Here is a 22,874-nt window from a genome sequence, read left to right on the forward strand (position 1 = left end):
CCCCTGTGCAGGGAGACCGCCCCAAGCAGGGTTCCATGTTCCCAGGGCTTCTACCGAGAGAGCCATAGGACTCTGGAGGGAGCGGACCACCCAGTGTGATGAAGAGGTGGGTGGAGAGTTCGCCAGTCAGATCCTTCATCAGCCGGAACCCCCTCCACCCCCCAAACCCTGCTGTTGGCCATCCAGGCTCTACAGTGACAAACCAGGAGTGGTCCCAGAGAGGGCATGCCCCACAGGTCTCCCTAAAGGGGGTAGGGAGGTGTACCCCCAGGTTTCCCCAGCCTCTGTCCCCACCCCCCGCTCACGTTGACGATCGCCTCCTTGGTCTGCGCCATGTCTGAGATGACCCCATCTGTGATGATGAGCAGCACCGAGTACTGGGAGCCGTCCTGCACTGCGGCCGCGTTCCTGGGGCAGGGTGGGGGGAAGCAGTCTGTCCGCTGGGACTCTGGGCATGCCGTCCCCCCCGAAAGGACCCTGAACACTGGTGGGACAGCTCTTTGGTGGGAGGGGGGCCCTTTTAGGGTCAGGGCGCCGGCAAAAGTAAATCCGTGGGAAGAGACGCGCCCTCCCGCCTTCCTGAGAGCGCGGGGATGGAAGGAAGCCCCTTGCAAGCGGCAGGGAGGGCTGTCCAGTGACCCGGGCTCACCTGGCCACGTGCGTGACCACGGGGGCGAAGTTGGTGGGGCCGTAGAGCTGCACCGTGCGCAGGCTGTGGTGGTAGGCCTCCAGGATGCCATCGATGCCACAACACGAGGGGTTCTCCTGGTTGCCGTTCTGGGAGCACAGGGGGTGGGGGGCTGAGCCAGGATGGAGGAGGCCTGCAGGCCTGGGCCCTCCTAGACTTCTCTCTGGTGGGGACTCGGGGGTGGGGGCTGGGGAGAGAGCCCCCAGGCCCACCATGAAGCGCAGCACAAGAGCAGTGTCCAGATCGGCTCCTTGTCCTACTCCCTGTATCTGCTCAGACACATCCTCCCATCCTACAATTACCTGCAGTTGTTCAAACCCAATGCACACCCATTTTATCCTCATCTCTGAGGTCTTGGGGAATAGTTCAGCCACGACCCCACTCCACCTCCACCAGGGTCTTGTTGGGAAAAGGAGGGCAGAGCCCACTGCGGGTGGCTTCACAAGGGAGATGCTTGTGACCAAGGTGGGGAGTGGGTTTCTGATCTGAGCTCCGATACAAGTCCCCACTCCAAGCCCCAGCAGGCAACATGCCCCCACAAAGCCCGCAGCTCAAGTCTCCAGGCGGGCAGGATGGGCAAGGCCCCCTCACCCCAGGCCACAGCCCTTTCTCCCAGGGTCTCCTACCAGCGGGAACTCGTGGGACACCCTGCCGTCCGGGGGCAGCTTCGCCCCGAAGCCGAGGGCGGGGAACATCTTGTCGCTGTCGTAGTGCTGGATGATCTCCCCGACGGCGGTCAGTGCCAGCGCGTAGGCGTTCAGCTGGTAGGGGCTCATGTAGTGTAGTGATGTCGATTGCGAGGGGTTCCCTGCGAAGTGGGGACAAACCGGGACACTCGATGGTCCAGACAGGCTAGGTCACTGGACTTGAAATGCAGAAGGGGATGTCCAAGGGCACCGCTTTCCTTCCCTTACTGAGCATTCAATCCTTGAGCAAACCATGGCTGCGAAACCCTCCGAATGTAGCCAAAGTCCCTCCTCTGTGTATCTAGCCTCTTGCTCGTAGGACTGCAGCAGCCTGATCTCCATGTCTCTGCCCTGTGTCCACACTCAGCACACCCGCCAGGTTGAATCTACGTCAAAACTCACCTAATCACACCCCTTCTCTGCTCAAAATGCCCCGATGTTCCCATTTCACCCAGAGTTGAACCTGAAGTCCTTTCGAGGGCCCACACAGCCCCACTGGAGCTGGCCTCCAGTGACGCCTTTTTGCATCTCCTACCATCCCGGGAGGCCCTACCATGCCAGGGCCTTGGCAAAGGCTGTTCCCTCCGCTCTGGAGGGAACAGATGTGCGCACGTCTTGCTCCCTCCCTCTTCCCGTCTGCTGTGGTCTTCCCTGGGGCCTGCTGAAAGCTACAGGCCCCACCCCTCTTCCCGGCTTTGTTCTCCATAGCCCTTGTCACCACTGATATGGCCCATATTTTAGTTACTTGTTTATTAAGGAGAGAAGTACAGCACAGGCTGCCAAGTATTAATCCTCTTTCTACTTCCTGCTGTGTGATCTTGAATATGAATGCTTAACCACTCGGCCTCAGTCTCCCCAGCAGTAGAATGGGGGTAATAATAGTCCCCAGGCTTCACTGGTGGCTCAGATGGTAAAGAATCTGCCTGGGATGCAGGAGACCTGGGTTCAATCCCTAGGTCAAGAAGATCCCCTGGAGACGGGAGTAGCAACCCACTCTAGTAATCTTGCTTGGAGAATCCCGTGGACAGAGGAGCCTGTCGAGCTACGGTCCATGGGATCGCAAAGAGTCAGACACAGCTGATCAACTAACACTATACTGTCCTGATAATAGTCCCCACCTCACTGGACCACTGTGAGGATTAAACAGATGTTACTCTAGCTCTCCTCGTTGTTATGAATACTAAGCACCGCACTCCCTGGCTGCCCCCCAGCTCTGACATCTCAGCACTCTGCCATGGTAGGGCCTGCAGAAAGAGGTTTCTGACATGCCCCTGGACTGCCAGATCAGAGGAACTTCTGATTGAGCAGGGCTTAATGTGGGTCCAGAATTCAAGGAAGGCCGTCATGGCTCTAACAGTGTCAAGTTAGGCACTGATCGCTCCCAGCCACCTGGTCACCCTGGAGAAGGCCAGAGAAGGAAGGAAGCTGGGGCAGCCTGAGTGAAGGTGAGGACTGGCGCTCCCGGCTGTCCCCACCTCCCTGCGGACCGCAGGCTCAGTCCCGCCTCCGCCTCTCTGCACACGGTGCACCTGCTCGTGTCTGGTCGCTTCAGTTGCGTCCGACGCTTTGCGACCTCATGGACTGTAGCCCACCAGGCTCCTCTGTCCATGGGATTCTCCAGGCAAGAATACTTGGAGGGGGTTGCCATGTCCTCCTCCAGGGAATCTTCTCAACCCAGGAATCGAACCTGCATCTCTTACGTCTCCTGCATTGGCAAGCGGGTTCTTTATCACTAGTGCCACCTGGGAAGCCTTGGACTGCACAGGGGCTGTGCAGTTTGATCCTGTGAGGAAACACCTCTGCTCCAGGGCTCCCCACAGCGTCGCTCTCCTATTCCCCCAGGGAGACTGGGTGTCCTCAAGAGCAAGGCTGTGTCTCAGGGTATGCAGGCCCAGAGCCTGGCTTTGTGAGTGACCAGGATCCAATCAGGGAATACCTTTGCCATCTTGGCTGTATCTTTGGTTCTCCAGGCCCAAGTTCCTCCTCTTTGGGAGGATGAGGCCAGAGAGTACGGAAGACCTGGCGTCCAGCGAGGGACAGCTACCACAGTCCTGAAAAGCCCTCCCCTTTCCGGGCCCCCAGACCTCATCCAGCCCCTCGGCCCATGCCCCCTACTCACCATTGGAGGCTGTGAAATCAATGGCCACCGTGAAGTTGATCTGGGTCCTAGAAGGAGGACAATAGGGGAGTTAGCTGGCCAAAGGCAGGGCTGTGGGGAGGGTCAAGCGTACTGGACCGGAGAGAGGAACCCGGCTTCCGCCCCAGCCCTGCTGCAGGCCATATGTGCAGCCTGGGTGAAGCATCTGTCTCCTCCGGGAAAACTGGAAGAGTAGCGTCAGCCCCACCCTCCCCCAAAGGACTGCTGTGAGCATCAGAAGAGTGAGGCAGAGGGACAGCTCTCCAAAGATGTTTACATTCTGCTGGGCACATGGCTACGATTACGTATTTCCTCTCCAAACCCTGCCCCTGGGCCCACCGGAGGCCAGTGAAGTAGGGTTTCCCTGTATTCCTGGCTCAAATTTGGAGTCAGATTCAGGGTTAAAGCTGATTTAGCCTTACTGTTTAACCTGGCAGGAAAAAAAAAAAAAGATAAACAGGCACTGTGCATCTCCTTAGGGAAGAACAAAACACCACCCATGAAGCTGTCTTGCCAAAAAAATGGAACTGGAGTCCAGCTGAGCTTCCAGAACTATCTACCAGTGGTTTACAGGAAACACGGGGGACAGAGGAATATGTTAAGTGACATTGTGGGGGTACAGGGGGAGCCTGTGGGAAATTCTGTAGGAGCATTACTGGAAGATCCCCCCTGGGCCAGCAGCATCAGGATCACATGGGAATCTGTGAGGAGTCTCAGGCCCCCAGTGGACCTACTAAACCAGAATCCCTTGGTAGGGCGCAGGAATTTGTTTTAGCAAGCCCTTCAGGCACTTGGGGAAACCACTAGACAAAAAGATAGATAATAAGGAATTCCCTGGTGGTCCAGTGGTTAGAACTGGGCACCTTCTCTGCTGAGGGCACCCCGGTTTAACCCCTGGTCGGGGAATGAAGATCCCACAAGGAGCGGTGTGACCAAAACACAAAAGATAATTATGAGACAAAGCAACCAACCGTAATATATGGACCTTGCCTTGATTTTGCATTCAGATAAGCCAATTCAAAAACATTACAAGACAACTGGAGAAATTTGAATACTGACTAGACAGTTGGCATTAAGGAACGACTCGGTTTTTAGGTGTGATTTTGGTATTGTGGTTATATTTTACAAAGAGAGAGTCCTTTTCTATTTTAGAGACACATCCCGAAGTAATTAGGGGATGAGACATGATGTCTGGATTTGCTTCAAAATAATCGGGTGGAACGGTGTGGAACAAGAGCGGCTATGAGTTGGTAACTGTTGAATCTGGATGGAGGTTACTTGGGGGCTCATCACACCATCTCTCCACTTTTGCCTGTGTTTGGAATTTTTCCATAATAAAAAAAAATTAGGTTTTGAGGATTCATATTCAGGGTTAAAACTTTCTGAGGGTTTGGCTGTTCTAGGTTCCGTGCCAGATGCTGACAAAACAAAGCTGACAAGACACGAATCCCTGATAAAGTCTAGTCTTGTGATTCTCACGCAGTGAGTGGAGCGTCACCAGGGGAGCTTGTTTACAAAGAGTGTCCCAGGGCCTCCTCCCAGGGAGGGAGTTGGTCTGAGATGGGGCCCCAGAATCAACACACATCCCCTGCCTTCAAGCAGCGATTCTGAGGAGGGGGCTCTAGGATCACGCCCGGGAAAACTCTATTCTGAGTTGTGACCATGGATGATATATGGTGAGGTTCACCTTGGGCTTCCCAGGTGGTGCTAAGGTAAAGAATCTGCCTGCCAAAGCAGGAGACATAAGAGACCCAGGTACTCCCTGGGTCAGGAAGACCCCCTGGAGGAGGGCATAGCAGCCCACTCCAGTATTCTTGCTTGGAGAATCCCACGGTCAGAGGAGCCTGGCGGGCTACAGTCCATGGGGTCACAAAGAGTCCACATGACTGAGGTGACTTAGCACGCATGCAGGGCTCACCTCACCTGCACTGAGCAGGCAGTCCCCATCAGAAACCACGGCTCCCGCTCCGCTTGATCAGCTGAGCTGCTGCTCAGGGACCCTTCCATCTCCGGGAAGGGGGAAGGACATGGTGAGCAGGAGACCCCACCCAGGGTCTGCTGGCCAGAGACAGTCCTCCCCACACGCCTTCCCCCTTGTCTGCTGCCCTCGGCCAGAGCATTCAGTAGACTCCAAGCTCTGAGGGAGGAGCCGCAAGGTGGCAAGAGGTGGTTCTGGCCTGCAGGACTACAGCTGAGGGACCCTGTCAGCCTGGTTCTTCCAAATAAAGGATGAGAGGAGGGACTTCCCTGGTTAAGTGGTTAAGACTGCACCTTCCAATGCAGGGGGTGAGAGTTCAAAGCCTGGTTGGGATGCTAAGATCCCACATGTCTCGTGGCCAAAAAAAAGAAACCAAAATATAAAACAAGCATTGTTGTAACTCTTGAGAGTCCCTTAGACTGCAGGGAGATCCAACCAGTCCATTCTAAAGGAATCAGTCCTGGGTGTTCATTGGAAAGACTGATGCTGATGCTGAAACTCCAAAATTTTGGCCACCTCATGCGAAGAACTGACTTATTGGAAAAGACCCTGATGCTGGGAAAGACTGAAGGCAGGAGGAGAAGGGGACGACCGAGGATGAAATGGTTGGATGGCATCACTGACTTGATGGACATGAGTTGAGTAAGCTCCGGGAGTTGATGATGGACAGGGAAGCCTGGCGTGCTGCAGTCCATGGGGTCGCAAAGACTCAGACATGACTGAGCGACTGAACTGAACTGAATGTTGTAACAAATTCAATAAAGACTTTATAAAATGGTCCCCATTTAAAAAAAAGGGGGGGGGGTGAGGGGAGAGGCGGGCCTTTTCACTCCTTAAGTGGTCTTGCCTGCTCTGGGTTCTGAAATGGCTCAGGGAAGGAAGGGACTGAAAAGCAGGTACTTTTGTCGAAAAGTGACTCCCTGCAGGCTCGCCTCTCCTGCCTAAGGGCAAGAAGAGGCTGCTTAGCAACCAGCTCCATCTCTGACTCCGACATGGGGACAGAGGCGCCCAGAGCCTTCCTCCTGGTCCAGATGGGAGAGGGAGGAGAGAATCCCTGGACAAACGCCTCCATCAGCTGCCTGCCTGGACACGCGTGCCGGCCTCTGGCTCCCTAGAGCCTGCTTCCTCACCAGGCTCTCCAGAGTGTGAAGAGAGGAGAGGAGGAGGGCCAGGGCTTGCCTCTGTGAGCACCCTCTCAGCAAGACGACGAGACCTCACAGCACCCAGCCCTTGGACTCATCCATCTCTCTCACACCCCACCTGGTAGCCATGAGGCGGATTCAGCGGTGGTGGTGGTTTAGTCGCTCAGTCGTGTCTGACTCTTTGCGACTCCATGGACTGTAGTCTGCCAGGCTCCTCTGTCCAGGGGATTGTAGAAGGATACTGGAGCGGGTTGCCATTTCCTTCTCCAGGGGATCTTCCCAACCCAAGAATTGAACTCAGGTCTCCTGCATTGCAGGCAGATTCTTTACCAACTGAGCTACAAGGGGGAAGCTCGGCGGATTCATTACTATGGAAGAAACGCAGTGTGTGGTGACGGGATGAACCCTGCCGCTGACTTAAGCAGCGTGGCCTCAGACATCTTGTGTAAAATGGAGATTATCATCTGCCCTAGCCCCCTGTGTCCTGCAAATTGGGGTCACAACGCCCACGGACAGAGGAGCCTGGCGGGCTACAGTCCATAGGGTTGCAGAGAGTCGGGGACGACTGAAGCGACTTAGCGTGCATGCATGCAAATGAGAAGGATAAACAGGATGAGGGTTGCTTGAAAATTACCATGGGATATCGGGGGTGGTTTTTTAATAGGATAGAGTGCAGAGCAGTTTGGATGGGGGAAGGAGCAAGGGCAGGGGCTGGAGCTGACGTGGGGGAGGGACGGGGAGGCTTCTGGGGGGCTGCGGGAAGGGCGTGTGCTCAGCGGGGACAAGGAGAGCTGCAAGCCTGTGGGCTGCAGGCTCAAGGCATCAGGGAGGCACGTCATGGGAGAGCAAGTGTGGCTTCCCAGGGCCTGACTCCTCCCTCTGCCCTGAGAACCAGGCAGCCGAGCGCCTGCTTGGCTGGGATGAACCTTTGGCAACGGCCCCGCCTGTCTCCTTTCCAGACAGGTGTAGTCACTCACCTGCCTGCACCTGTGGGCTCTCGGCTACCCACACCCCTGCCCTGGCACCTGTCCTGGCAGGGAGCGTGCTGGGCAGGACCTCACTGCACCGTCAGGCTCCCTCCTCATGAGCTGTTTGGCTGGAGTCTCCAGGTTTCTCTGCTTGCCTTGGCCGGAGGCCAACCCCTCTGGTTCTCTCTGTTCCTTAAACTTGTGTCGGACCATCCCCTGGCCTCTGTCCCAGTTTCTCCTGTCCCTGGTAGGTCCCCAATGACAGTGGGCAGGTTAATCACCGCCTCCAAGACAGACCATAGGTTATCAGAAGCTCAGAGTGGGAAGGAACCCTAGAATTCACTTAATTCCAACCACTCCGTGCTAGCGGGGGAGATGGATGCCCAAGGAGGGAAAGTGATGTGCCCAAAGTAACCCAGCCAGTTCACAGCAAAGAGGGGCCTAGGGCCTGGGCCTCCTGACGCCTAGATCAGGGCTTTTCCACCTCCCTAAGCCCTTAGTTCTCTTTGTCATGGAGGCTCACGGAGTCCCTATCCCCTGCAGCTCCCCTCTCTGCACAGAGACCTCCCACGACCCAAGCGGGCCTCCGTGCTCAGGAGCGCCCTCTGCAGCCACTTCAGGGCCCTGCAGGGCTCTGGGGGAGTCATCTGCACCCAGACACGGGAGGTCTGCTCAGAGCCCAGCATCCCAGGCTCTGGCCAGGGCCTCAGAGAGGCCAGGTGGGGTCAGCTCGGCTCAGGTCTGTGTGGGGGGGCCCCTTCCCTCCCCCCGAGGCCAAAGAAACCAGGCTGCATCTCTTCTCACCCTCCTTTGATGTAGTCGAGAAACGTGCACTCTGACTCCACAGCAAAGGAAAGCAGCGTGACCTTGAAAACAAAAAGAGGCTTGGTCAGCGGGGAGCACTGAGCAGGGAGGGAGTGCGGGGAGCTTTGCTGATGGTGATGGAGCCCCCAGCGTGTGCCAGGTTTGCCCACATCATTACAAACCGTGCCCACGACAACTCTATGAAGTACTACTATTATCTCCATTCTCCAGCCCAGGAAACTGAGGCTCAAAGAAGTGAAACAGTGTGTCCAAGGACACTGCCCGGATGTGACCAAGTGAGATGGGAACTCAGATCTGTTTGGCCCCAGACCCTGTGCTCTTGACCTTGATGCCAAACTGCATCCTGGAGGGGCCCTGTCTCTGTCACTGGAGTACAGGGGCTCAAGCCAAGGAACTGAGTTTTCTGTAAGTAGACACGGGTGCGGAGGGAGACGGGGGTCCTCCTGACACAGGCCTAAGATTTGTCAGTGCCGACAAGCTTCATGCTTCTATATTAAGCCACTACCTATTAATCCTGAAGGGCTTCCCTGTTGGCTCAGTGGTAAAGAATCCGCCTGCCAATGTAGGAGACCAGGGTTTGATCCCTGGGTCGGGAAGATCCCCTGGAGTAGGCAATGGCAACCCACTCCAGTGTTCTTGTTTGGAAAATTCCACGGACAGAAGAGCCTGGTGGGCTACAGTCCATGAGGTCGCAGAGTTGGACAGGACTGAGCACACACACATGCATTAATCTCGAAATATGCTTCTTTGGTTTGCACTTGTTTTAAATCTTACTTGTCCCACCTCATCCCTCTCGCATTGCCTGATCTCTACCCTCTCAGACCCAAGCCCCTCCTAAGCAGCCTGTCCCTTTCCTGGAGGTGACTGAGCACCTGAGGCCCCCTTGCCTAAGCAGATGCTGCTTGACCTATGCCCCTGGCAGCTTTGGCATCAGCTTTCCCAAGACAGGCAACTACCTGGCAGTGGGTTATGATAATGATTTAGGATCGTGGAGACAAATGAAAGCTTGGCAGTTCAGTTCAGTTCAATTGCTCGGTCGTGTCTGATTCTTTGCAACCCCATGGACTGCAGCACACCAGGCTTCCCTGTCCATCAACAACTCCCAGAGCATGCTCAAACTCACGTCCATCGAGTTAGTAATGCCATCCAACCATCTCATCCTCTGTCGTCCCCTTCTCCTGCCTTCAATCTTGGCAAAGTCAATTAAATGAGGCAAGAATGGGGCGGGGCGGGGGCGGGGGTGCAGTTTACCAGTGTCGGAGAATTCCACTCTAGGATTTGTAGCGCCCCCTACTGGTACAGATTCAGTCATCTTTATCAGCTCGGTGGGGAGACCAGTTACGCTTCCCCTTGACCAAGAGGATGAGCCATTAGCCCAAATAACAGAGTCCGTGAGTACTGAGTGGGGCCTTGGAGACCCCCATTCGCTGTGGATGGACAAAGCCCCCCCCCCCCCCCAGTCTCTAGGAGTGGACTGTGGCAGTGGCCTCTCCTCTATGATCATTAGACTCCGGGGGGAGCTTTTAAAACGTCTTGCGGCTGAATTGAAGACCCCAAACCAGTATCATCAGGGTTTCTGGAGTAGGGATAGGGCCCTGGTTTATTTTTAGCTCCTCACTTGAGTTTAACATGCAGTCAGGGTTGAGTTCCACTGCAGGCCCTGGGATGAAGCAGTTAATTGCTGAGCCTGGCAGTTCATGTGGATTGACCCAGGGACTTGGTACTCAGAACAGCAGCATCAGCATCAGCATCTCACTGATGCTGGGTAGAAATGCAGACTCTTGGCATTTCAGCAAGATCCCCAGGAAATCCTGCACATAGCAAGTAAGGTATGAGAAGCACTAAATATAGATTCCTGGGCTCCCAGCCTGGGTTTCCTAAAATGGAACCTTAGGGAACTGGCCTGGGCATCTGTATATTAATAGGGATCCTGAACCCTGAGTGATTTTTTTTTTTAATGGTAAAGATTGGGAAATGCTGGATCAAAGGTAAGCCAGTAGACCTGGGCCTAGTCCTGCCCCTTCCCTAACTCACTGTGTGACCTGAGACAAATCATGTCCCCTCTTTGGGTCTGTTTCTTTGTTGCTAAAGCAAGAAAGCTGGAGGAGATCAGTGGGTTTCATACCTTTTTTTTTTTTAGCTGTACATCTAATATTTCTTAGCTGGGGAAGGTGCTGCCCTCTCAAGGGGCATTTGGGAACATGAGGGAGAACTCTGGGGTCTCACAATGACTGGGGTTCTACTGCTAGCTATGAGCTCAGGCCAGGGAGGCTAAGCATCCCACCACATACAGGGATGTCTTGTAAGACAAAGAATTATTCTGCCCCAAATGCTGACAACATTCCCACTGAGAAACCCTGCAACTTTGGACAAAGGAAATATTACTCCAAGCCTGCACGTGAAGCAGTTATAATCAGAGAAGCGGTGGTCAGCAGAGTCCAGTTTATAATCCTGCATCTCCCATGTCTGCCACAGCCACCTTGTGCTGATGTAATAGACCCATTTTACAGATGGAGAAAATAAGGTTCCTTGGAGGAATCCTGAGGGCCCCTGTCTGTGACCTCGTCTGGTCTGGAGTTACCATTGGTCTGACTCAAATGGCTGTATTTGGCTGTATTCGCTGATGGGGCGGTGGCCCACTAGAGCGGGAGGAATAAATGAAGGGTACAGACTTGGGTATGTTTGCACTGCTAAGACATTGATTTGCTCTATAAATGCATTGGTGTACTCTACCTCAGGGCCTTTGCACATGCTAATCCCTACAGCTAGAACTCTTTTTCCTTGATATCCTTAACTCCTTCACCTTGCTTAAATCTCTGCTTAAATCTTCTCAGAGGAACTTTCCTTGACTATTTTATATAAAATAGCAAGTTTTGGCCCTTGCATTCTCTATTGATTTATCTCACTATACTTTTTAAATTAATTTTTATTGGAGCATGGTTGTTTTATAATGTTGTGTTAGTTTTTCCTATAGAGCAGAGTGAACCAGCTGTATGTTTACACGTATCCCCTCTTCTTCAGCTTTCCTTCCCATTTAGGCTACCATTGAACACTGACCTGTGCTCTATAGTCGGTTCTCATTAGTTATCTATTTTATGCGTAATATCAACAGTGTATGTATTTTATATGTGAACCCCAATCTTCCAATTCATCCCACCCACCCCTTCCCCCTTGGTATGCATTTGTTTTCTACCTCTGTGTGTCTATTTCTGCTTCGCAAATAAGATCATCTACATCATTTTTCTAGATTCCACACTTCACTATACTTTTTCCCACAGCACTCCCAACCACCTGACACACACAGGTACTTGTGGGTGCATTTGTTTTCTGTCCCCCATCCCCCAACTAGACAATAAGCACCAGGCGGGCAGGGATTTGCATCAGTCTTATTCCCTCAAGCCCCAATCAGTGGCTGGCACGTGGGAGCACGCAGTAAATATTTGTTGAAGAAATGCAGGAGTGTTCTGAAGATCAGCCTCCAGAAGCCGCTGGGCCAGTGTGATCCCAGGATGGTCTCGGTTAAGGAGGGGCCGTGTCCACAGCAGCTGCAGGCTGCAGATTTAATTGTTGTGCTCACTGCCATGCCTACCACCTTCCAGCTCTGTGACCTTGGCTGAGTCACTTCCCTGCCTGCGGCCTCGGTTTCCGCTCCTGTGACGAGGGGATGATAATGCCTGCCTCTTAAGGAAACAACCTGTGAAAAGCACCCCAACAGGGAATTTCCCAGAGTAAGAGCCCAATAAATTCAAGTCCTTTTCCTTCCTGCAGGAAGAGCCCCCCACGGGAGTTTCTGTCTGGGATTTTTCACCCTGTATCACAGGACCCGTCCCCCAGACCCCCATTGCTCCATCAGCCCCACCCCTCCCCACCCCCAGCCCTCAGGTCTGGTTCCCACGCCCTGCAGTAAAACAAACAGACACACGTGACTCTGGCCACCAGACCTAGCTCAGGGCTCAGGAAGTCTACATCCGCATCAGAGAGGGGGAGGCTACTCACTGTGCCCGAATTCACATATTTCTTTTTCTTCATTTTCTTTTTTGGGTTTACCACCTGCCGAGAAAACAAACAAAACAAAACCCAGTTACCAGGTAAGAAGGAGCGTTTCTGAGCAGTCGGGGGCTGGGTGTGGCCCTGGGGCAGAAGAGAAGGAGGAAGTCAAGGGTCACCAGGGAGACACAGAAGGAAGAAAGAGCTGGAGTTTAGGCACAGTTGGGACTTTCAGGTGGGAGGTCTGGCCAGCTGAGCAGATGGAAGAAGTCTCGGGGGAGAAACCCAGAACAGCCTCAGAACCGCCCCAGGCCTGGAGGCCACACAGAGGATCTGGTGCTGCCTGACGGAGGACAACAGTCACCAGGCAGGCTGCTGAGACGGGGGCACGTCGCAGCCCCAAGGCTACACTGTGCCTGGGTCTCCCAGTCTGTCCCATGAGGCTGTGGGGCTTCTAGAATTTACCGCATCTCAAATGTCTACTCCAGAGCAGCTCTCCCACCAGAGGGGAATGAACATGGGGGTCTGGGCGTCGCCAAAAGACCTGGCCACAAGCACATGTCTTTGAAGTCATCTCTGTTATCTTTAAATTAGCCTGTAGTCCACATTTGCACTCTCTAATTACAACTGTTTTAATATTAAAGCGCTGTTTTGTTCTCAGATCTTCCTGTGAAGTGGGCACTGAGAAAACATCCTGTTTGTTCTGGGGTTTCCAGCTCCACTGGGCATGCACAGCCCCTCCCCGCCTCCCCGTGTACCAGCCTCTCCAGCCCTAAGCGGCTGCACCCAAACACCATGCAGGGGACCAGCACCCCCTAGGGGCCAGCGACCTCCCCACTCCTGGGCTGGAGCTTGAAGCCTTCTCTCCCTCTCCTCACATCCCCAGCGCCTCCAGGGTCCCCAGGGCTGGTATGGGGTCTGCCCTCCTGTGCAAAGGGGGGCACTGAGTGCCTCCCAGGACCAGGAGCTGTGCGGGCTCTGGATACAGCGGTGAGTGAGACATCGCCGCCACCCCTGAGGATGTCATGGTCTTGGGGAGGCCGGGAAGGGTGCGGGGAGGTAGGAAGTATGATAAGGTGTTCCCAGGTGGCGCTAGTGTAAAGAACCTGCCTGCCAGTGCAGAAGACCTAAGAGATGTGGGTTCAATCCCTGGGTCAGGAAGATTCCCCTGGAGGAGGAAATGGCAGCCTACTCCAGTATTCTTGCCTGGAGAATCCCATGGACAGAAGAGCCTGGTGAGCTACCGTCCATGGGGTTGCAAAGAGTCAGACACGACTGAAGCAGCTTAGCACACACACACGCACTTAGTATGATAAACGGGTAACAGGCCTGTTTTTAGTGGGGGAGGAGGGAACAGGAGCACCCTCTTCAGACTTGGTGGGTGTGCAGGTAGGGCCTTCCTGCGGGAGGAGCATCACAGGCTGTCTCTGAGGCCCAGTAGAGACCCAACCAGGTGAAGAAGAGCAAAGGGAGCCCCCGCAGAGGCACCAGCACAAATGGAGCCGCAGGGCCTGAGCCAGTATGGAGGTCCAGAGAGCCTCAGGTGGCATAATGGGGCAGAAAGTGAGGGTGGGCAGAGGGACGCGGAGCGGGCCAGACCCCGGGGGCTCCTAGAGCCGTGATGTATACGGCCACTCATACACGCCCCACCCACCCCCCACCCCCCCGCTCAGCTGCATAGAGTCTGCAAGTCGCAGGGGCATGATGCTCGTGTGAAGGAGCTCGGCCTTACCTTGCAGGTAAAGGGCCCTGTCGGACATCAGTTGGGATGGAGGGTTCCCCGGCTCCCCTGGGTGAACCAGGCTGAGACAGCGGGTGAAGTAAATAGCTAGGTAGTAAGCAGGGCAGCAACGTGGTCAATTACCATTTTGTAGGCACCTTTGGGTTACTGAGTCGAAGTGGAAAGGCCAAGAGGGGGCTGGCGCAAAGCCCCCCACCCCCGCACAGGGGAGATGGTGACGGTTGGGGTGGACAGGAAGGAAGGGGACAAACCTCAGAATATTCAGGTGGCAGGAGAAGCAGGATTCAATCGTGGACTGGGTGTGGGATGCGGGGCGGGAGGCATCAGGGATGCCTCCCCAAGGGCCGTGGTCCCTGTGATGATGGCACAGGAGGGAGAACCAGCTGGCCCGAGGAGAGGAGGGTGGCAGGGACTCTGGCCAGCGCATTCAGTTTAGGAGGCTGAGTCTGAGGAGCGGCCAGAGACAGCTGGGCACGTGCGGCGGACACCCGGGCTGACGCCAGGGCCTGAGATGAGGGTCTTTCCTGGCAGAAGCCTATCCACTCTTCAGGCACTTCAGACACTAGAAAGGCCTTCCTGAGCCCAAACCGGCCTCCCAGAGACACCCTCCACAGTGCCAGGCCTGCCCCTCAGCAGCCAGAATCTAATTCCTTTTCTACCTGATGGCGTTTCCAACATGTGCAGACAGCACGTTGGTTTGCCAGCGCTGCAGTTTCTCTCCCTGTTCGTAAGGGAGCAGGGCTCAACGACAGAGAAAACAAGTCGATCTAACCTTTCCTGCTTTAAGCCTGAGAGATCATGGCCTCATCTGGGCCTGTCAAGCACCCTTAGAAGGTCAGACTCCAAGAGATCTGACCCCTCTCCTTCCCTTCCCTAAAAATTTTCTTAGAAGACTCTAGGGACTTCCCTGGTGGTCCAGTGGTTGATTCTGAACTTCCAATGCAGGGGGTGGGGTTTAATCCCTGGTTGGGAAACAGATCCCACGGGCCATGTGGTATGGCCAAAGAAATGAGTAAATGAGAGTCTGGAGGAGGGCTTCCCTGGTGGCTCAGGGGTAAAGAATCTGGCTGCCAATGCAGGAGACATGGGTTCGATCCCTGATCCAGGAAGACCCCACATGCCGCAGAGCAGTTAAACTCCTGCGTCACAACTGCGCTCTAGAGCCCACGTGCTGAGAAGCCAGTGCACCACAACTAGAGAGGAGCCCCCGCTCGCCACAACTAGATAAAAGCCCACACAGCAACAAAGACCCAGCAGGGCCCAAAATAAATAAATTAAAAAAAGAGAGAGTCCAGAGAAAGACGGAGCCCGCTGTGTGGGCGAGAGAAGAAAGACAGCTCCGTCCTTTGTCCTTGCAGAAAACAAAGCAATTAACTGCGAGTGTCAGAGCTCTCACAAAGCAATTCATCCATGTTCCATTCTCACAAATAGCCTTGTTGAATTCAGTGTGGGTGTATAATAAGCACCTACTGTGTGCCTAGGAGGACCCAGGCCAACGTGAATAGGGCAACAGAAAGGGCTATCACTGAGTCTGCCCTTGGGGCGCTTCGGTCCAGCTGGAACACAAGACCTGTCCACTCGGGACAGAGATATAGGTTGAGGGAGTAACGCAAGCAGGGACTCAGATTCGAGGATGGGAGTCAAAGCCAGCTCTTCGACTTCACTCGCTGAGTGATGTGAGGACAGGGCCAGCTCGTAGGACGGTTGTGAAATGTAAATCTCCTGGCACCCAGGCGCTCGACAGATGATACTAGGAGATAGCACTGACGTAATGCGCACCAGGGGCCAGGCGCGGTTCTAGTAATTTAATTCTCAGTGTGCATGGCAGAGGGGGGCAGGAACTCAACCAGGGTCACCCAGCTTATACGTGGTAGAGCTGGGATAGGAACCCTGGGCCGTAAGCTAGGGTTACAAGCATCTGCAGTTCAGTGGGTCTGGCAAGAACTATGCCGTCCATGGAGTCGCCTCACTTCTGTGCCAGCAAACAGGCCACCAGAGGAGCAGGGCCTGAACTGGATCTGTGAGGTTGGGAGCGTATCCCGACAGAAGAGCTCACACAGGCAGAGGCTCAGTGCAGAGACTGTCCTGAGGGCAGACGCTCTTATCTGCCAAGAGACTGGGCGTCTTGTCTGAGGTTCCCCAGTCTAGATGGAGGCGCCCTGGCTCCTATCCTTCTCTTTTCTTCTAGGACAGGGAAGACATTCTGCAGGCCCTGCAACTGCTCCGATGAAAGGGAGGACTCAGGACCTCGGGTCTGGAGCAGGAACCTGCTGGTACCATGCCCTACCTCCTGCCCCACCTGCACTTCTATCCCCTTGCCTGGTTGGAAGAGCTCTCTTCGGGGCTGCCGCTGCTGCTGCTAAGTCACTTCAGTCGTGTCCGACTCTGTGCGACCCCATAGACGGCAGCCCACCAGGCTCCCCCGTCCCTGGGATTCTCCAGGCAAGAACACTGGAGTGGGTTGCCATTTCCTTCTCCAGCGCATGCAAGTGAAAAGTGAAAGAGAAGTCGCTCAGTCGTGTCCGACTCTTAGCGACCTCATGGACTGCAGCCTACCAGGCTGCTCTGTCCATGGGATTTTCCAGGCAAGAGGACTGGAGTGGGGTGCCATTGCCTTCTCCACTTTGGGGCTGAGGGTGTGGAATATAACTCAATGATCTGGAGTCAGATAAACTTAGATCGTTGGCCTCTTCTGCCACTTTCTGGACTAGGGTCAAGTCCCCTCACTTCTCGGAGATTCAGTCTCTAGAACTGTGAAATAGGACAATAACACCCACCTCACAGGAGAAGAGGCAAAGACCCCAGCCAGGGCTCCCTGTGGGCCTCAGAGACTGTGGGAGCTACGTATCGTCAGAGCAAAGCCCACCTCACCTCATAGATGTTGAACTGGCTCTGCCCGCGGGCCAGCTCCCGGTAGCTGGTGGTGAACTCCCCAATGAAGTCATGGCTGCAAGGGAAGGGTGCTGCTGAGAACGCGGACACGAGGCCCAGGCTGTGCACGGCTGCTCACACCCATCCCGCCACCCCTCACGTCCCTACCCCGGGCTCCAGCTCTGCCCCACGCCTCTGCTCCAGGGCTCCACGCCAGCAGAGATGGTGGGGCACTGGGAAGGCCGGGTGTCACCCATGGGGCCAGAAACCCAGTTGCAACCCAGCAAATAGCTGGGTCCTGGAGAACGGGACCTACTTCTCATACTTGGATTCCTACTTGAACAAACGAGCAATAGAAGGTATTCTGGAGACAACTGGGGACATTTGAATATGAAATGAATATTAGATCATATTCAAGAATTACTGTTCAATGTGTCTGGTGCTATAATGACACGTGTAGTTAGGTAGGAAAATGCCCTTATTTTTCAGACATTCCCAATGAGATATCTAGAGGTAAAAGTGCCATGATGTCTATAACTTAAACTGCATCAGCAAAACACAGATAAAGCCACGTGGAACACTTGTCAGAGTTAGGTGATAGGCTTAAAGTGTTCATTAAACTCTTCTCTTGACTTTTCTGTGCACTTGACATTTTTCCAATAACATGCTTTGAAAAGACATTTAGCACTAGGTCAGTCCAGGCAGCTTGAAGTGTTTTCTACAGTGTTTACATCTTCTGCATCTCTGCCGCACAAGTGTGTGTTGATGTGAAGTGCAGCAGAACCTTGTACAAAGCGGAACTCCCATCCCTCCTGTGGGTGACTGCCTTTCACCATCACTGTCCCATGGCGGGGCAGTGGTGAACATGCTGGCCGGAAGCACCTGCTGAAGTGTGATACCTTGAGTCCACACTGTGTTTTGTCCACATATTTACAGCTTTCAGCCTTCAGATTATGAGCTCCTCAATGGTGGGACCCAATGGCATCTGGTGGCCACCTCCAATTGTTGTTCAGCCTCTCCATCATCTCTGACTCTTTGCGACCCCATCGACTGCAGCATGCCAGGTCTCCCTGGGCTTCACTATCTCCCGGAATTTCCTCAAACTCATGCCCATTGAGTTGGTGATGCCATCCAACCATCTCATCCTCTGCTGCCCCCTTCTCCTCCTGCCCTCAATCTGTCCCAGAATCAGGGTCTTTTCAATGACTTGGCTCTTCGCATCAGGTGGCCAAAGTATTGGAGCTTCAGCTTCAGCATCAGTCTTTCCAATGAATATTCAGGGTTGACTTCCTTTAGGATGGACTGGTTTGATCTCCTTGCAGTCCAAGGGACTCTCAGGAGTCTTCTTCAGCACCACAGTTTGAAAGCATTAATTTATCGGCACTCAGCCTTCTTTATGGTCTAATTCTCACATCTGCATATGACTACTGGAAAAACCATAGCTTTGACAATATGGACCTTTGTCGGCAAAATGATGTCTCTGCTCTTGAGTACACTGTCTAGGTCTGTCATAGCTTTTCTTCCAAGGAGCAAGTGTCTTTTAATTTCATGGCTGCAGTCACCATCTGCAGTGATTTTGGAGCCCAAGAAAAATGAAATCTGTCACTGTTTCCATTTTTCCCCATCTGTTTGCCATGAAGTGATGGGACTGGATGCCATGATCTTAGTTTTTTGAGTCTTGCATTTTAAGCCAGCTTTTTCAAGCCACTTCCAGCTTCCCTGGCAAAGGTGAAGCATGGGGAACCCCAGGGTAAGATGATGAGGTGAGTGCTGGGTGGAAGCCTGAGGCCCACTTGCCTGTGATGTGGTTAAAGTGGAGAGAGGAGGGGCCAGGGTGAGTTGGCAGAGGTAGTGTTGGTGCTGGAGCTTCTCTATCGGAAGATGTTGGAAAGGTGAGCTCCTTGGAAGAAGCTGGGGCCTGAGTTAGAGCTGCGTGTGCACCTCTCTCCACGGCATCCCCTGTCCACGTCCCAGACTTAAGAGGCACCAGTGGAGACTGCAGGGCTTAAAGCCCCTCTACGACAGCCCCTATAGCACCACAGAATGCAGGGCTCACAAAAGTCAGGAGGGATGGCATACATGGATCTGGTTCAACTGGCAAGAGCGGGTAAGGGTTCTACTAAAGTTGTGAGAGGCCTATTCTGGTCCTGTCTATGGATTCCCAGGAATACCGGCTCCTTGGGGGAGCATCCTTAGATGCACAGAAGAGGAAGACCCTGGCCCCATCCAGTGCTGGACTCAGTTCTCCTCGGACTCTGCCTTCTGGCTCCTGGGCCCATTCGTCTGTGTCAAAGCTTACCTCCCCCAAATCCTGCTCCCTCAGGCCCTGCTCCCTGCAAAGAGCTCTTCTGAGGAGTCAAGGGCCTCCCTGCTGGATTTCAGGAAGTCTCTGAGGGCCAGCTTGTCTTCTGCACTTAGATCACACCACAATGCTTAGCCTCACACAGAGAACGTGATCACCAACGCTCAGGAGGTCACTAACATCTGTCTGTACCTTAGAACATGCACATTTCAGAAAATCCTAAATTCTCCCAAGTGTGGGGGAGACTTTAGACATTGGGCTGGCCACTAGACAACTATTTGAGGAAAAGAGGCCTCTTACTCCCCTTGCGCCATGTCTTGTAGGACACTGGCCTTCTGGGGCCTCAGCGGAGCTGGGCAGGGATGAGGAAAACCCAGGGCCCTCACCCCAGAGCTGCCATGTGTGGGGGGCCTGGGCAGAGCTCTCTCCTCGAGAGCAAGACCCGCCCTCCTCCTGGGGCGGCCCCCTCCCAGCTCACCTGCTGTCCTTCTGCAGCTTACCTGCCGTCTCGATCCCAGTCGTACACCTCCACCTTGATGGTCCTGTAAGGCAAAGAGCCCGTGGTGGGATGGACTTCACCCAGCACCTGCGTGGCCTGAGGATGGGGCCCTTCTCCTGCTCTTGGGCCAAAAGAGGATATAGGAACACCCAGCAGGCTCCCAGGGCCCGTGGTGGAGAGACCCAGGAGACAAAGGGGCAATTCTGCAGCCCCAAAACTGCATAGAGACTTCCCTGAATTTCAGGCCAGATGTAGAGAAGCAACCTCAGACTCCACCTTCCCCTTGGCCACCCCAAAGGAGGCACAGGTCCCAGCATGAAGCCCTACTCTGAGTCTATCGGGGTGGGACTGTCATAACGGGAGTGTGGTGTTCCCTAGACCCAAGACCTAAGCAGGGTGGGCTCTCCGGGGGCGGAGTCACAAGACTGTGTGGTGGGATGCTGGGGTCCGAGGAGTCTGAGTGGTGGGGAACCCCCCTGACCCCCGCAGCCCGTCAGGGGTGGGCTCAGGGGCCCTGACTTGGGGATGGCCCTCCGAGCTTTTCCATGCCAGACTGGCTCCCGAGTGAGGGCGTAATTATCTTCACATTTTAGCCTGACTGCTTTAATTAGTTTGTTTTGACTCCTGAGCTCCATGCTGGGCTTTGGGAGCCCATTTTATTTTTAGCCTGTTTCCATGGCAGCAGGCTAGCAGACCAGAGGCGGAGGAGGGTGGTGGAGGGTTGCAGGTTAACCCTTGGTGCCAGCCGTCCTCCAGGGATGCCCAGGGACGAGGCAGACGCCTGGGTCCCTCTGCGGGGTCAGGGTCTGGGGAGGTGGGAGAGGCATGGGGGGCACCGGGGTCTCCAGCCTTCAGTTCTAAATAGGGCAGGCAGAGGCGGCTGCCTGGGCTGGTGTTCTATGAATATCTCATCATCCCGCCTGTGGCCGCAGCCCAGCTCCTCAGGGCTGCAGGGAGTTGGCCTTGGGGTTCTGGAGCTCCCAGAAGGAGGCGCTGTCTGACTTCAGATGAGCCTCCTTGGGGCCTGGGGGTGGGTGTGGATTCTCCTGCATTGGCATAGAAACAGTTCTGGAAATGGAGGGGTGCCCCAGAGGTTGGGCAGCAACTGGATTTTTTGTTACCAAAATGTGAAATGGCGCAGGCACAGAAGCCCACCAATTAGAGAAATCCTTTGAATTCCTGTGGAAAACAAAACACTACATCTCTCTGAGGTGAATTATTATGGGAAGAAAAAAGAACCCCTAGGCCTCTGAAGATGGGCTGGTGGTCTGGAAGGAGTGGAAAGTGGCTGGGGTGTGGACTGGGATGCTGGGCCCTGAGCAGTGGGACCTGGAGAGGTCACTTAACCTCACTGAGCCACGAAATCACTTTGAAGGAGGCACAGTAAGGGGCCCTGGGGTTTCTCCAGTGGCTCAGCGGTAAAGAATCTGCCTGCCAAGCAGGAGATGCATGTTTGAGTCCTGGGTGAGGAAGATCCCCTGGAGAAGGAAATGGCAACCACTCCAGTATTCTTGCCTGGGAAATCCTATGGATGGAGGAGCCTGGCGGGCCATAGTCCATGGAGTCGCAAGAGTCAGGCAGGACTTAGCGACTAAGCAACAACTAAGGGCCACACAGCACAGCTGTGGGGACAGGTTGGTAAAGGCTCCTGACGTGCATTGGGTCTCCAAAAATGCCTCCTTCTCTCCACTTTAGCATTCAGCCACACTTGGGATAGTTTTTCACACGCAGTTTACTTAAATGAGGGGCACCTGAGCCTGGGTACCTGTGCTCTGCAACTTCTGATTCCTAGAATGACGAGGCTGAAAGTGACCTTGGCAGCATCCTAGTCTGGCCAACTGGCCTATCACCAGGGAGCTTTTCAGACACACAGACCCCCCCACCCCCAGGTCCAATTCTTGGCAGTTCTGTGCAGGGCTCAGGAATCTAGGTTGAAAGTCTCCACAAGTGCTACTGCGATGCATTTTCTGGAGACATGACCTCCAGTCACTGGTTTTCAGTTGGGGAAACTGAGCCCTAAGGACACCCGGTGACTTGTCCAGGGTCACACAGCTGGTAAGGGTCTGAGCCAGGACTCTGCTCCCCAATGTTTCCCAGTCCTTCCCCAGAGCCTCCCCTTCCAGCTCTGCAGGGGACCTTCAGGGACCTCAGCAAGGAGTCCCTCCCCTTGAATCACCAACACTAGTCCCTCAGGTGACCAGATCAGGGACAGTCCCATGCTCAGAGGCTGTGGAAGGACCCTACTCATAGCCACAGCCTTAGAGATTCAAAAAAATCACCGGGGAGGTTTTTTAAAAATCCCATCGCCAGAAGGCATGTTCAATTGGTACCGAAAGGACTCCGGCACAGGTAGTTTTTACAAGTCCCTTGGCTGATTCTAATATGCTGCCAGAGCCTCTAACCTCTCTAGATGAAATGACTATTTTTCAAACTTGGTTACACATCGGATCCCATGGGGGAGCTTTAGCAATCCTGATGGTGAGGCCTCACCACAGAGATTCAGAATCAATTGGCCCAGGGGTGCAGCCTGTGCAGGGAATTGTTAAAGCTCCTCAGGGGATGGGAAGTTGCAACTGATATTGAGACCACTGAGAGTGAGATTCTTGAGCAATCAATGATCCAGGGATGGCTGCGAGGGGTGGTGGTAGGGATGATGTCACAGGAGCCTGGATGCTGCAACCTCCAGAACCGGGGAAGAAGGAGGTGCCCAGAGATGGGAGAGGCAGTGGCAGAAGCCGGACACAGCTTTGACTACTTACTAACAGCTCTGTCACCGTCCAGCCCTGGCTGGGCAGCCCCAGGTCACCCCGTGTGCCACTCCTAGGTTGCACGTCTTGGCTCCCAATCCCTGAGCACTGGCCCAGCTAGGGCTCATGTCAGGTTGTGACTTCTGGGGTCATCACCCAGGAGAAGGGGCTCCAGGGTGTGGGACAATGAAATGACCTCACACAATGAACATCTATTTGCCATAAAAAGGCTCAGAACACAGAGCACCTCGCCTGGGAGGCAGTGAGGCAGAAAGGGGAGACAGCGGTCCCTGGAGCAGGCAG

General features: G+C 54.3%; 1 protein-coding gene across 3 annotated transcripts in view; it reads right to left on the minus strand.

The window, feature by feature from the left end:
* CPNE5 (copine 5) overlaps positions 1 to 22,874 on the minus strand; it is a 101,713-nt gene that overhangs the window by 3,790 nt on the left and 75,049 nt on the right. For 2 of the 3 annotated variants that reach the window (XM_065912372.1, XM_065912371.1), the window contains 8 exons: positions 19,826 to 19,867; positions 17,024 to 17,099; positions 12,421 to 12,474; positions 8,404 to 8,465; positions 3,494 to 3,540; positions 1,315 to 1,496; positions 650 to 777; positions 306 to 408 (listed from right to left, as the gene is read on the minus strand). In XM_065912372.1, coding sequence (XP_065768444.1) covers positions 306 to 408; positions 650 to 777; positions 1,315 to 1,496; positions 3,494 to 3,540; positions 8,404 to 8,465; positions 12,421 to 12,474; positions 17,024 to 17,099; positions 19,826 to 19,867 — 694 coding nt within the window. Of the gene's footprint in view, positions 1 to 305; positions 409 to 649; positions 778 to 1,314; positions 1,497 to 3,493; positions 3,541 to 8,403; positions 8,466 to 12,420; positions 12,475 to 12,876; positions 12,910 to 17,023; positions 17,100 to 19,825; positions 19,868 to 22,874 lie in introns of those variants that run through there. The other variant, XM_065912373.1, reaches the window with a different exon arrangement.

This window comes from Muntiacus reevesi, chromosome 20 (assembly GCF_963930625.1).
Source record: "Muntiacus reevesi chromosome 20, mMunRee1.1, whole genome shotgun sequence".
Classification (NCBI taxonomy): domain Eukaryota; kingdom Metazoa; phylum Chordata; class Mammalia; order Artiodactyla; family Cervidae; genus Muntiacus; species Muntiacus reevesi.